At 32.2% G+C, this 14,528-nt stretch overlaps 1 protein-coding gene across 17 annotated transcripts in view; it reads right to left on the minus strand.

Annotated features, from left to right (window-relative positions):
- Nucleotides 1-14,528, minus strand: part of FER (FER tyrosine kinase) — a 622,960-nt gene that overhangs the window by 304,661 nt on the left and 303,771 nt on the right. For all 17 annotated transcript variants that reach the window (XM_004267438.3, XM_049707502.1, XM_033423747.2 and 14 more), the window contains one exon: nt 13,619-13,808. In XM_004267438.3, coding sequence (XP_004267486.1) covers nt 13,619-13,808 — 190 coding nt within the window. The remainder of the gene's footprint in view (nt 1-13,618; nt 13,809-14,528) is intronic.

The following is a 14,528-nucleotide window of genomic DNA, read 5'->3' on the forward strand; positions in this document are numbered from 1 at the left end:
CTTAACTACCTTACTCCAACTATACTTGTTCTTAAACTAGATGAATAGTCAGTCCCTGGACTACTCCAAGATTTTTATCCCAGTCCTTTACCCCTTATATACTTCTTTTTTTGCTGTTTCTTCCATAGGGACATACCTGGTAGTTATGACAAGCATACATTCTGATTGGTCAGAGTCCAAGGTAGGGGCCAGACAATATAAGGAAAGCCTTTTATGCAGGCCATTCAGAAAAAGTACTGTTTAGCCTAAAAGTTATAAGCAGCCATTCTTGTGGGGGTCAATATAACCAGACTTGTCCTGATTTGAAATTTTAAAAGGTTACTCTGGCTGGAGCATAGCGAACAGGTGGAAAGGAGGCCACTGTGGATGGTAACAGACAAGTTAAAAATCTCATTTTCTAATTGCTTTTTTTAATGATTATTTTCATTACTAGTGAGGTTGAAAATTCTTTCATATCTTTATTAAAGCTTATATTTCCTTTATTATAAATTTCTTATGTTCTTTGTCCATTTTTGATTGACGGATTCCTTCTTTATAAACCAATTTGGATGATTTACTTACATATTTTAAAACATTAATCCTTGTCATATTTGCATCACATATTATTCCCAATTTTTATTCTGCAATTTAATTCTTTGTTTTCTGACACAGAAAAATGTTCACTTATATTTTCTTTAGTCATTTTGTGGCTTTATTTTTTTATATTTGAGTAATACACCTGAAATTTATTTTTTATGTGGCATTAGCTTAAGGTCTAAAATGATATAAACTGAATAATCTTTTAATCTTTTGTTTTCCTTAAAATAGCCTTATACTCATATTAAGAACATACAGGCTTCTTTGGACGAGTATTCTATTAATCTATCTGTATATTCTTGCTTCCTAACTATGCTGTTTTAATAATGTAAACTTCTAGTTGTTCAAATGTTATGTTTCTAACATTATCAGTATGATAGCATTCATTCAAATTTCAAAATGAAGGCAGATAAAAGGATCTGAGTTTGTTTATATTCTCTTGTAGGCCCTTGTAACATCTACCACATAGTTAAATACACAGTAGAAGTATAAATGATTTCTTTCTGATTGAGTTATTTCTCATTCCAAGGATTAAATGATTTTTAAGCAATTTTGAGAAGAATTAGCCTCTACTCTAAAAGATCTCTAGATACATTCTGACAGAGAAAATCTTTCCTTAGTCCGAGATCTTATCATTTGTCTGGGATTTGCAAACTAAACCAATGATTTTAAAAATCTTTAAAGTTGAATTAAGTTGAATCTTAAGATTAAGTTGAATCTTAATCTTTTAAATATTAATACTGAGGAGAAATAATTTTCTTCAGAACACTATAATAAAAGAGAAAATTTATTAGGATTTAAAATTCTTTCATTAGGTACCAAATGAAGCAATAAATCATAATATTCACATATTCTCTTTATTAAACCTTTCAATTAAATTAAAGAAAGTGATATGTCATAAAAATAACTTTCAAAATTTATGACAGAAGACTTTAGAGATAAAAATATATGAATCCTTCACTACATGAAAGGCCAACTGTCTACTTTCAATTCAAGTCAAAAGATAACATACACATAAATTTTAAGACAAATACTACTCAATGTAATAGAGGAATTAGCAAATAAATTGTAGAGGCTGAAATACTTTTCTCAGGTTGAAGAAAATTAGATAATTTTTAAATTTTTAAAAGAATGTCCTGAACATCTTATGCAATGGTTTATATGCCAAGTAGTTGCTTTTTACTGATTTATTTTTAATGGGTATGCAAAACCAAAACTATATTATGGGAGAAAAGGAAGAACTGTATTCATTATCAATAGAAATTTTTAGTAATTTTATTATTCACAATTATTATGACAAATTAGACATGTATGTAAAAATCTGTTTTTCTTCTTCAGATGATTAGATCTCTCCCGTGTCTTTTCAAATAATGTATCTGCACTAAACTACAATGAAAAAGTCCAAAGTTTTTTTTAATTTTGAATTAACATAGAATGAATGTCAGTTAATACTATGTCTATCAGTTAACAGTTAATCCAAAAAAAAAAAAAACACAAAAAGAGAATCTAATTGGTGTGTGAATGAAATTGTTGTTAAATTAAAATTTGTATTACATTTAACGTTTTTTGTGTGAATTTGCATAAGTCACTTAACTTCTCTGCTCTCATTTTTTATATTTATCTTGAGTGGTATTCCAGTATTCCTAATTTCCTTGGACATGTAGATTTGGGGATCATCAGTTGATGTTTAAGTCATGACAGAAAGAAAAAAAGCCCACAGATAACATGACTACAAAGAAAAGAAAAGGATTGAAAGCCAAGGGCTGAAGGCTAAAGCCTGAGGAATATTAATGATCAATTTCATCACAGCACTGATGTTTTCTTGTTAATCAATTATTTATTGCAACTTTCTGCCTGCTGAATGTAGATTTTTGAGTACAGAGACTCTCTTTTACTCCAGGATGTCTCCATCCATGGCACACAATAGATATTCATAGAAGTTGGTTAACTGTGTTTAATAAGAAGGCAGAGGAAGGAAGAGGAGAAATGGGGACAAAGGTGCAAGAGACAGAAGAAAGGAGGAAAAAGAGAAATGGAGAGGAGAGGGAAAAGAAAGGGGACTAAAACCAAATGCGTACTAAGCACCTTCCTATGTCTGGGCTCTATAATGTGCCTTTGCATTTGCATCACTCATTTAGTCCTAATAACAATCCTCTGAGGTACATATTACTAACCACATTTTACAGATGAAGAAACTGAGGTTTAGGGGGGTAAAAATTTACTTAAAGGTAATGAAACGCATGACAATTTGACTCAAGTTTCCACATTTTCTCCACCCTGCCCTGCTGATAAAAAGAGAGCCTTAAATAATACTGAGAAAAGGAAATCAATGAGGTATAAAGAAAAACTGGTTTCAACTGACAGAATGAATAAATAATGGTATGGCATAAATTGACAACAAAGAGAGTTATTTTTAAAAGGCAATATAAGTATTAAAAACTGTTAATTGAATTTTCCATAATTGCAAACTTAAAAGAAAAATATTATTTTAGGAATGAATAATTATAAAATATAATGCCATTTAGGATTTTTTTTTTACTCTAAAAGAAAACTGTCATTAAAAAATGTGATTATGAGTTATATTTTTATAAAAATTGCTTTGTGCAAAATTTTAAACACAAATTTTAATAGTGTAGTAGAAGAAAAAAATGAGCTTACAGTAAACTAATAACACTAAAAATTTTCTTTAAAAAATTAGCTGGTCAATCCTATTGATGCCAGCAATATATAAGTAAAATTAATTACATGATACTTTGCTTAAAAAATACTTTGTAATCTATTATGGCTAAAGAACACAATACAGTAGGCCCTCCACATCTGCAGGTTCTACATCCACAGATCCAACCAACCATGGATCTGAAATATTTGGAAAAAAAAATTCCAGAAAGCTCCAAAAAGTAAAACTTGAATTTGCCCTGTGCAGGCAACTATTTACATACCATTTACATTGTATTTACAACTATTTACGTACCATTTACATTGTATTAGGTATTACAGGTAATCTACAGATGATTTAAAGTAACATCATGTGTGTAGGTAATATGCAAATACCATACCATTTTACTGCAGGGGCTCCTGGAACCAATCCCCCTTGGATACCCAAGAAAGTCTGTACTTCAAATACAGAGTAGATCCCAAACATGCTTATCTATCATCTAAAAATTAACAGGATACATTTTTAAAAGAAAATACTCATGCTTAATGAAAAATAATATCAAGACTAAGGAATAAAGACTAGCAGAAAATAAGCATTTACATTAAATCATCATTTCTGTGATAATTATCATCTACATAAAAGACAATGGTAGTTTACTAAGTTGCAGGCACTGTTCTACGCGCTTTAAATGTGTAAACTTAACTATTCCTTACAACAAATCCAAGAGTAAGTAAAACTGTAATTCCTGATTTACACATTGGGAAATGAGGGCAGGAAAAGTCCTGAAACTTGCCTAACACCTCCTAAGTGGTAGAGCATGGATACAAATCCAAGCAGTCTGGCTCTGCAGCTGGAGCTCTCTCTAGAGTGACAATTCTATTGCAATAACTCATTAGTCATTATCTCTGTCACTACTGGAGACTTTGTCACTCTGTTAGACTACCACTGCCACAATTATTTATAAAATGAGAAATATCTGATAGAAGCTAACATCAACATTTAACCCATTTTTTGAAAAAACTGAATGGCATCAATTATAACCTATAAATAGATATTTTGAAATTCTGTACCTATTCGGTCCCTCTGTAAACATCAGCTGAGTGTATGTCTACGTACTGCTAGGCACCTAAATTTTTTTCTAATGTTTTAATATATGGATATATACAAGTCAAAATGCAGCCAACTTTCAAATTAATTGTTAAATCAATTACTTTTGCTCCATCTACCACCACCAAACCTATGGTAGGTTCTAAATCTATTTTATCTTTGACCCACCCTTCCCACAAAACCCCGATACAAAATATTCATGTAATAAGTAATGATTAAACACTTGTTTAATCCCAAATGACTGAATAATTAATTAATCTTTTAATTTGCATTAATCATAGCAATATTTAATTCTTGCCTAACTTTACTTTGTTCATTTATTATATCCTTTTAGAGCTAGCTAACCCCTGGCTAGTTAATTAGTGCTAAGATATTAAGAAATCCATAATTAAAAAGACAAATTAGGAATAGATATATGTATACATATATATACATGAAAATGAAAGGTAGCTTTTTCATTTGGTTTTTAGTATATAACATGTATATATGTGTGCGTGTGTTTGTGTATAAAAATGAAAAAGTTACATTTCATTTACCATATACTTGATTTGGCTTATTTATTCACTGAATATGCATATAAATATGAACAGAGATAGTTAAAATAGAAGTTAAAAACAGCTTGAAATTTTGTTTTCTTTCCCCCTGATACTTAAGATACAGTGGTCTGATGCAAAAATGTCTCTGGCATCATCCATTAACCAGTCTGTGATGTGAAATGACTTCATTTGTATGAACCAAAGAAAAATGAACATTTAAAGGAATCTTTTTAATTGAATATAATTGACATGTAACATTATATTAGTTTCAGATGCATAATATCATGATTTGATATTTGTATATACTGAGAAATGATTTCCAGAACATGTCTAGTTAACATTCATCACCACACATAGTTATAAAAATTCTTTTCTTCTGATGAGAACTTTTAAGATCTACTCTCTTAGCAGCTTTCAAATATATAATACGGTATTATTAACTACTGTCACCATGCTGTATATTACATCCCCCTCATCTTATTTTATAACTGGAAGTTTGTACCTTTTGACCACCTTCACCCACTCCCCATCCCTACTTCTGGCAATGAAACACAGTCTGTTCTCTGTAACTATGCGTTGTTTTTTGTTTTGTTTTGTTTAAGATTCTACATATAAGTGAGGTCATACAGTAATTGTCTTTCTCTGTCTGACTTATTTCACTTAGCAAAATGCCCTCAGGGCCCATTCATGTTGCCACAAATGGCAAGATTTCATGTGTGTGTGTGTGTGTGTGTGTGTGTGTGTGTGTGTGTGTACACATATATATGAGATATATATATATATATATATATATATATATATCTCACATCTTTATCCATTCATCTATTGAGGGACACTTAGATTGTTTCTATATCTTGGCTATTGTAAATAATGCTGCTAGGAGTATGGGGGTGCAGATATCTTTTCGAGTTAGTGTTTTCATTTCCTTTGGATAAATAAACAGAAGTGGAATTGCTGGATTGTATGGTAGTTCTATTTTCAATTCTTTGAGGAACCTCCATACTGTTCTCCATAGTGGCTGCACCAATTTACATTCCCACCAACAGTGCAAGAGGGTTCCCTTTTGTCCACATCCTCGCCAACACTTGTTATTTGTTGTCTTTTTGATAATGGCCATTCCGACCAGTGTAAGGTGATATTTCATTGTGGTTTTGATTGGCATTTCCTTGATGATTAGCAATGTTAAGGAATCTTGACCTGAATTATTTAGAAAAATCAACAAGTTTTTTATAATGTAATCATTATCACCTCCTAACTTTGTTTTATAAATTAGAAATTTATGCATCAAATAAACATAAAGCGTATACCTCTAAATACACTTTAAGTATCAGATCTACAGGAGAATTTATTAATTTAATGGTCTAGAAAGCCAGTGAAAGTTCAGCATGATAAAATTCTTGCCACAGGAAAGCTGGAAGCAAGAATTTATTAATCTATAAAACTGAAATATTAATGTCGATATTAATGTAGTAATTAATATCCATAACTGACATTGTTCTCAGGTTAAGAAACCTTTAAATTACTTTGAGAGTAACATCTAAACCTATATAAACTGCATAAAACCTTCCAAAATGTATCTTACATATAATCTCTATTTATACACATAGTAAAATTATAGGATTTCACCAGCTGTCTTTATAATAACAAACAATTGTAAACCATGTAAATATGTCACTTCTTTGCTCAGAGTCTTATTTCTCTAAGAGGTAGCATCAAAGTCCTTACAATGGTCTGTGTGACTATGCGATCTAAATGCCCACTGCTTCTCTGACCCCATCTCCTACTACTCTGGCTCACTCTGTTCCAGCCACACTGGCTTCCTTGTTGTTCCAACACAAGAACCAGACTCCTGCATCAGTGCCTCTCAACTGCTTTTCCCACTGCTTGGAATATTCTCACCCCAGGCAATCTCATCATTTGCTCCCTTAGTTCTTTCAGGTCTCTGTATAAATCACTTTATCAGTAAGCCTTATTTGACCACCATATATATGAAAACCCCTCCCAGCACCCTTTTTCTCCCTGCTTGTTTTATTTTTCTCCAAAGAACTTACCACCACCTGACATATATATGTATGCAGGTGTGTGTGTGTGTGTGTGTGTGTGTGTGTGTGTGTGTGTGTGTGTGTGTGTGTATGATTGTTTATTGTCTGTCTCCTCCAATTAGAGTGAAAGGTCCATGAGGACAAAAAAAAATGTTTATTTTGTTCACTACTGTATCCCTGGAACTTAAAATGACACCTGACATTCAATAAATATTTGTTTGTTGAACAAATAAATGAAAAAAAAAGAAGTAACTGTATACTCACTGTTACAAAGTGATACTTAAAATATATTAAGTAAAAAGTAAGGTACAGAACAGTATTGTATGTTTTACCATTTGTGTCAAAAGAGCAGGAAGCATATAATATAAATTTATGTTTATATTTGCATACAATGCTTCTGGAAGGTTACCTCTGAGGTAGGGAACTAGGGACTAAGGAAAAGACACTTAGACACCTGTGCATGTATATGTACTACATATTCAGAGAAATTAATTAAGGTTTTGCCTTCATAAATAAGAAATACTACAAAAGATAATCCTACAGAAAAATCTACAATTCATACTTAAGAACTCAGTAAGTACCTACAAATTAATTTACATGTGAACTAAGGTACACTATTAGAAAAAAGTAAAATAGAATCTTTTTGTAACAGTATTTCTTAATATATAAAATACTTAACATAATCTCACTTCAGTGTCACAGAAATCCTGTCAGGCAAGGTGGGTACACATTCATTTCCTCCCTTTATGGAAAAGAAAACTCAGAAAGGTTAAGTAACCTGACAATAGTTATACAGCAGAGACAAAGCTCAATTCAGGTCTCCTGATTCTTAGTCTGGTACTTTTCTCAGTGTATTTGATAGTAAGGCTTGTAATTAACATTTACCTTATGTATTTAAAGAAAGAAAATATACCTGATGATGAAAACAGATAAAGCTTCAATGATGCTGTCAATACATCTCAACTGATATCATTCCAATTTAGTGACTAACTACAAAATCGAAAATATATTGAACATTATGGTAAAATGAATTACTATTGAATCATAATACAGACAATATTTAGTCAACAAACCAGATATTTTGTTGGTTGAAAATGTAACAAAACAGGATTTTATTGATAGTGCTGTTCAATTAAGCAGAACTCAATAAAATATGCAGAGAAGATAAATATAAGTTGTGTATTAGTCTAGTAAAAGGGCTTAAAAATGTGCAATTTCAGAAACATCAAAGTAAAGGCAATTATCTTATAGGATAGCTGAACATTTAAAAAGTAGGAACTCATTCCATGGTGCCAGATATATTTGACATATAACAGAGATTCTTTCAACAAAAATTCTTATATTTGGCTTAAAGCACATGCTGTTAAAAGGAAAATAACTAGATTACTCTGGAGTAAAAAGGAAGTTCAATTCCTCAATTCAACAGACACTGGTTGAAAACTTATGTTATTACAACTGGATAGCTAAAAACAAACATGATATTTTTGAATAAATTAAGAGACAGAGAGAGAGAGAGAGAGAGTAAAGTCAGACAATGCTTAGTCAGGGACTAGAAAACCTTGGTATTTCCATCATTATCCAGATAGGGCAGCCAACAAAGAGTTTAGCCTTCTAATTTGCCCCAGAAGGCAGATTCTTCTGCCTGCAGAGCTAGAAGTGAAGAATAAAATAAAATAATCCTTAGGTCTATAGTCCATTTAAACAACTCAAATGTCTTCAGCATTAACAGCACATTTAAGTGTCAATAACTCAAATGGATAAGAAAGGATATGTCTTCTAATTCATCATTTCCCAAAGTACAGTTTCCATTGCGCAGTGGTCCCTTCAGGACACTCTTTGAAAAGGGATTGGAACAGTATTTCCAGAGATGCTGCATTCTGTGCTATAGTTCTCCTCTTGGGAATTTGATTAAAAAGTTTAGAAAATTCCTGCAGTCAATACAACTGTTTCTTTTGCCTTAACCGGGTATGTCCGAAATTCTAGAACTCATTTCTCCTTGGAACATTTTTCGAGGACACCAAATTCTCTTGATTTTCTACTACCTCACTGGTCATTCCTTCTTAATCTCTTCCTGATTCCTCCTTGTCTAGACCTAACTTGCAGTGACCCAGAGTTCAGTCCTTGTTTCTCTGTTCTTCTCTATCCTCTCTCACTTAGTGACATTCTATAGTCAAATAATTTTAAATACCATTTGATGTCTACAACTCTCAAATTTATATCTCCAGTCCAAATCATCCTCTGGAACTACCAAATTTCTACACTGATGGGGTTTCTTTCTTTTCTTTTCTTTTCTTTCCTTTCTTTCTTTCTTTTTCTCTCTCTTTCTTTCTTTTCTCTCTTTCTTTCTTTCCTTCCTTCCTTCCTTTCCTTCCTTCCTTCCTTTCTTTCTTTCCTGCCTTCCTTCTCTTTCTTTCTTTCTTCCTTCCTTTCTTTTCTTTTATTTCTTTCCTTCTTTCTTTCTTTCCTTTCTTTCTTTCTCTCTCTTTTCTTTCTTTTTCTTTATTTTCTTTCCTTCCTTCCTTTCTTTCCTTCCTTCCTTTTCTTTTCTTTCTTTCTTTCTTTCTTTTTCTCTCTTTTCTTTCTTTTTCTTTCTTTCTTTCCTTCCTTCCTTTCTTTCCTTTCTCCCTTCCTTCCTTCCTTCCTTCCCTCCCTCCCTCCCTCTCTCTCTTTCTTTTTTTGGAAAAACAAGCTGAAATCTTGCTCTTCCTCATCAAAGCTGCTCTACGTGTACTCTTTCCATGCACTTGAAACAAATTCTATTCCTCTAGTGCTCCTGCGCAAAACCTTAAAGTTGTCCTTGACTCCTCTCTCTCATACCCCACATTTACTCCACAGGAAATCTCATGGGCTCAACCTTCAAAACATATCCATAAGCTAAACACTTCCTGTTAGTTCCTGTGATACCATCCTTGCTCAAACTGTCATCTTCTATCACCTGGGTTGCTGTAACAACCTCAATCTTCCATTCTTATTAACCTTAAGCATATTATCAACACAGTGATCCATTTAATTCAAAAGTCAGAGCATGTCAATCTTCTGGTATAACCTCCCAACCCAATGGCTCCCCATTTCATTCAGAGAAAAGCCATAACCCTTAGTTATGTTCCACAGGTCCTGAGATCTGTTCTCCATTACTTCTCTAATCTCATTCCCTATACTCTCACCTTCCCCTCTACTCAGAGCTCCTTACTGTACCTTAGACAGTCCAGACCTGCACCTGCCTTATAGTCTTTGCAATAAATACACCCTCTGACTAGAATGCTCTTTCCCCAGAAATTAAGTGGTTTACTAGCTCCCCAGTTCAAGATTTTGTTCAAACATCACTTTCTCGTGTAAAAATTGATCAGTGGATGCCTTTGAATGGTAAGTAGAACTATGAGATATTTTATTTTATTTACTATTCTTATTTTATGCAGTAGGATTATATTTATTTAATAACATTTATTATTTTGTAGTTATTAAAGCCACATATGCTGTTTTTTAAAATCTTGGAAATTAGGAAAAATGATAAAGAAAAAAACTCCTACCATGCAGAGATTTTGTGATGACTATTAACCTATTATTTCATTTTTTTCATTAAAAAGAACATTGTTTATATAAAAAAATGTCACTTTCTCGATGATGCTTACCTTTATTTGCATTTAAAATTGTATCCCAACCTGTGAGCCTCTAGACCCCCAATCCCCTATCCTGCTTTGTTTTTACGCCTTGACATTTAGCACCTTCCAATATAATACATAATTTACTTATTTATTAACTGCCATTCACCACAGAATGTAACCTCTAAGAGAGATTCTTCATTAGTTTTATTCACTGATATATTACAAGCATCTAGAAATATCCTCAGCACATAGTAGGTGCTCAATAAATATTGCTTGAATGGATAAATGAAACATACTTATCCACAGATAATAGAGAATTACTGTGCAATATTTAATATTTATCAATATCATTTTCTCCTTGGTATTTTGGCCAAAATTAGACTTAGGTGAAAAAAGACAACACTAGAAGGATGACTTTTCCTGACAAAGATGTTTACATTACCTGTCTCCACAGATTATTAGATTTCTGTAAATTAATAGATGGGCCTTAATTCTCATCGAATTATAAAGTCAAAATAAACATCAATACATCTAAGAGCCTGACTACAATTCTAACCCTGACATCTGAATCACCTTGGAATTTTTATAAGAATATACAATCCATGGCCCATCTCAGCAGTACAGTTCCTTAAGGGCACTCTTCCACAGAAGCATTCACCACCAAAGAGTCTGAGTTTTGGTTAACACTGCCATTAATTAGGATCATGTAAAATAGTTAATACTTACTCTTAAATAATATTTAGGCCAAGTTTTTACTATTTTCCATGATATTATGCTTTAATTTTTAGTTCTTCCAATTCTTCCAATATTCAACTAAATTTCCCTTGTTGAAACACCATTTATAAGGATGGAATTTATAGAGTGGAAAAAGCAATGGAACTGCTTACATTAATTTCAAGCTTTTTGGGTAATGTTATTCATAAAACAATGCTTAAACAGTCATTTGGTGAAAAAATCATTTATACTTTTAATATTTTGACTGTTTTTGAATAAAATGAAAAGTTATATTCTAATTATTACTGAAAGATAGAATTATGCAAAAATTTCACTGATATACGTGGGAGTATTATTTAGTTTTAAGAACTATGAATTGCAAATATTTCCACTTGTTTTATAAAACATACTGAAAAACTCATTAGTTGCCATCAATCTGAGGAATGTCCTGTTTGATTTATAAAATGTTACTTTATTACTTTAAACTACATATAGCATTCCTTTGTAAATTCCTTAAAGACTTACTAAAGTCATTTCTTCAGTGAATAGATAGGATGTATAGAAACAAATAGCATTTCAACTATTTAAAATAAACTGGATAAATGCAATATGTGACATCACTTTCTAAAAATTTATAAGGTATTATCATTTAATAAATGGGTATAAGAGAAAGTTTGAAAGTACCAGAAAGCAGTTTAGCCTCTTAAACTGTATTATACATTCTCTCTAAAACATTATTTATTCATTTATTGAAAAAGTTTTTCTTCAATGATTATGAAAGATAAAACTCCAAATGATTACAAGTTCTTAATGAAATAAGAATTAATGAACTGTTATATTTTAAATTCCAAAGTCTAGTTTTTAGCTGCTGTTATCAAATGGGGATATGCTATCATTTAGTGACTTGAAAAACTATCTTTTATTCTATAATAATAATGCCAACATGAGTCATCTGCATACATAATTACTTAAAATAAATTAGGTAGCCCGTTTTAACCTATCTGCCACTAAAAAAGGCTATGAAGTAACCAATTCCACACCCACATGGGGACAAGGAAATGCTATAAACCACACTTAGAGAGCAAAAGATTTACTAACTAAGGTTTCAAAGCCAAGCAAAAGAATAAACCTTCAGAAGTTCCTCTGAAAAAAATGCATGTTAGTTATCAAAACTCAAGAACCAAGAAAATTACTCCAGTAGGGTCCCTGGTCTACATGGTAAGATCTTTATTGTCTGGTAGGACAGTAAAGGACAGCAAAGAATTATAATCCATAATTCACAATGTAATATATAGATCACTATGGCTCAATTAATAAAAAATAGTAATAACCACAATAATTTAAACACTTCCTATTCATATCCAGATTTATCTAGAATTGGACATTTCAAATGCAGTCTTTTTTTCCTATGGAGACATTTGAATCCATTTAACAATCTAATTGTACTATTTAGAATCACGTAAACTAAAAATTACTAAAATATCACCTATAGCATAATTAACTATAATATAATAGTTCTATTTACGGACTGCATACAGTTACCCACAGAAAAATCCAAGGATACAGCTCAGGCTTTTTCAACCTTGGCACTATTAATATTTTGGTTTGAGTAAGTTTTTGTTGTGAGTAAGAAGGGATGAGCTGTAACGTGCACTGTAGGGTATTTAGTAGCATCACTGGCCTCTACCCACGAGATAGCAATAGCATCCACCAGCTGTGAAAACCAAACATGTCTGGAGACATGGCCAAATGACCCCTGGGGGGCAAAACTGCCCCCTGATAGAAACCACCAACATAAGATAAAGGCAGGAAGAAAGGAAGGGGAAGAGAGAGAGAAAGTAATTAAACTAGGCATCCTTAAACAGTTAATAAATCTGTATAAAATAAAGTTGAATTTCTAGTTGCTAGATTTAAATGTGTTTATTGTAGTTTAAGGCTATTTATAAGAAAAAATCATCTTTAAAAAAATCAGTGTTTTGTATTGTGAAAACAATAAACACATCATCAATCTCAGATAAATTCTACTGTTCTTATATAAGAAAAAAAATTAATAAGTATCTTTCTCCTTATTTCTTATTTCTATCTAAGAATAACACCCTACCTTCCTGCTGTCTCCCAGGAATAAAAACAACTGCAGTCTTTGTTTTCAGTTTTGAAGGCAAGAGAAGAGCTTTTTCCTTTGACTCTACAGGTGGTTCCTGAAAGTGCTCTCCAGGTGACCTGAGGTGACTGACAAGTCTATTTTGCATTTACAAACAAGTTTAATAGGACCTGCATATTAACAAGAGTAATAATTTGTTATAGCAACCAGAATTACTTTCTGTATTCACTTATTACCTATATACTACTCTTTCAACTTTCTCATTTGATTACTCTTTGGCTTACCATAGATGTAACTGATCGCGCATCTTCTTCATAATTTACTACTGGAGGTGGCTCTTTCCCATCATTTTCTTGTACTTTTTGCTCTAGCAATTCTTTCTGTGCTGTAAACTTTGCCTCAGTGCATCTCAGCTGCTGGACTGACTGTTTTAGCTCTTCAAGTGTCTGTTTTTGGCTTAGCAGAAGTACAATACTAAAAGAGAACAGATTAATATAAATTATTTCAACTTCTTTAAGAAATAAAGGCTTTAAAGGAAACTATATATATGTATATTTTGCTCCTATTTTCTTTCATTTTCCTCTTTATAAGAGTCATTCAGAATCATAAGAATTATGAAACTAAACAGATTTTGAGTCATCACAGTAGTTATTAAATGTTAGCATTAACAAAATGGAAGGAAATGTTTAGAAGCAAAAACCAAATTCAAGATGCTTTCAAATGTATTACAATATATAGCATTCATTTTATTTTACAGTTAAACCATCTACCTCACAAAGTACAGACACTTAGGTCCAGAAGTGTAGAGCCTAAACTGAATTGATATGACTGAAGGAGAATCTTACTTTATTTCAAATCTTAAATGGAACATAGATAAGTCAGATCTGTGCCTAGAGTGAAATAAACCAACTCAAGGTGACAGCCTGGAACCAAGCTGTGTGCAAATTGTGAGGGGTGTGTTTTTAGAGCTGGGGAAAGATGTTCTGATAAGGACAAAGGAAATGAGTGTAAGTCCCCAAATCTTCCCCATAACATCATTATAAAGACAGTAGACTTCCCCATTCCTCCTTTAGAGAACTACACAGGCCACATGTTACCTTATAGTGATCTTTTAGCCCTTGGAGGCTGTCCGTAATAGGAATTTCAAATTAATTCACCCATATTAAAGCCACAAGAAAACAGGCAGTGCCGGTG

Source organism: Orcinus orca, chromosome 3 (genome assembly GCF_937001465.1).
Source record: "Orcinus orca chromosome 3, mOrcOrc1.1, whole genome shotgun sequence".
Lineage (NCBI taxonomy): Eukaryota > Metazoa > Chordata > Mammalia > Artiodactyla > Delphinidae > Orcinus > Orcinus orca.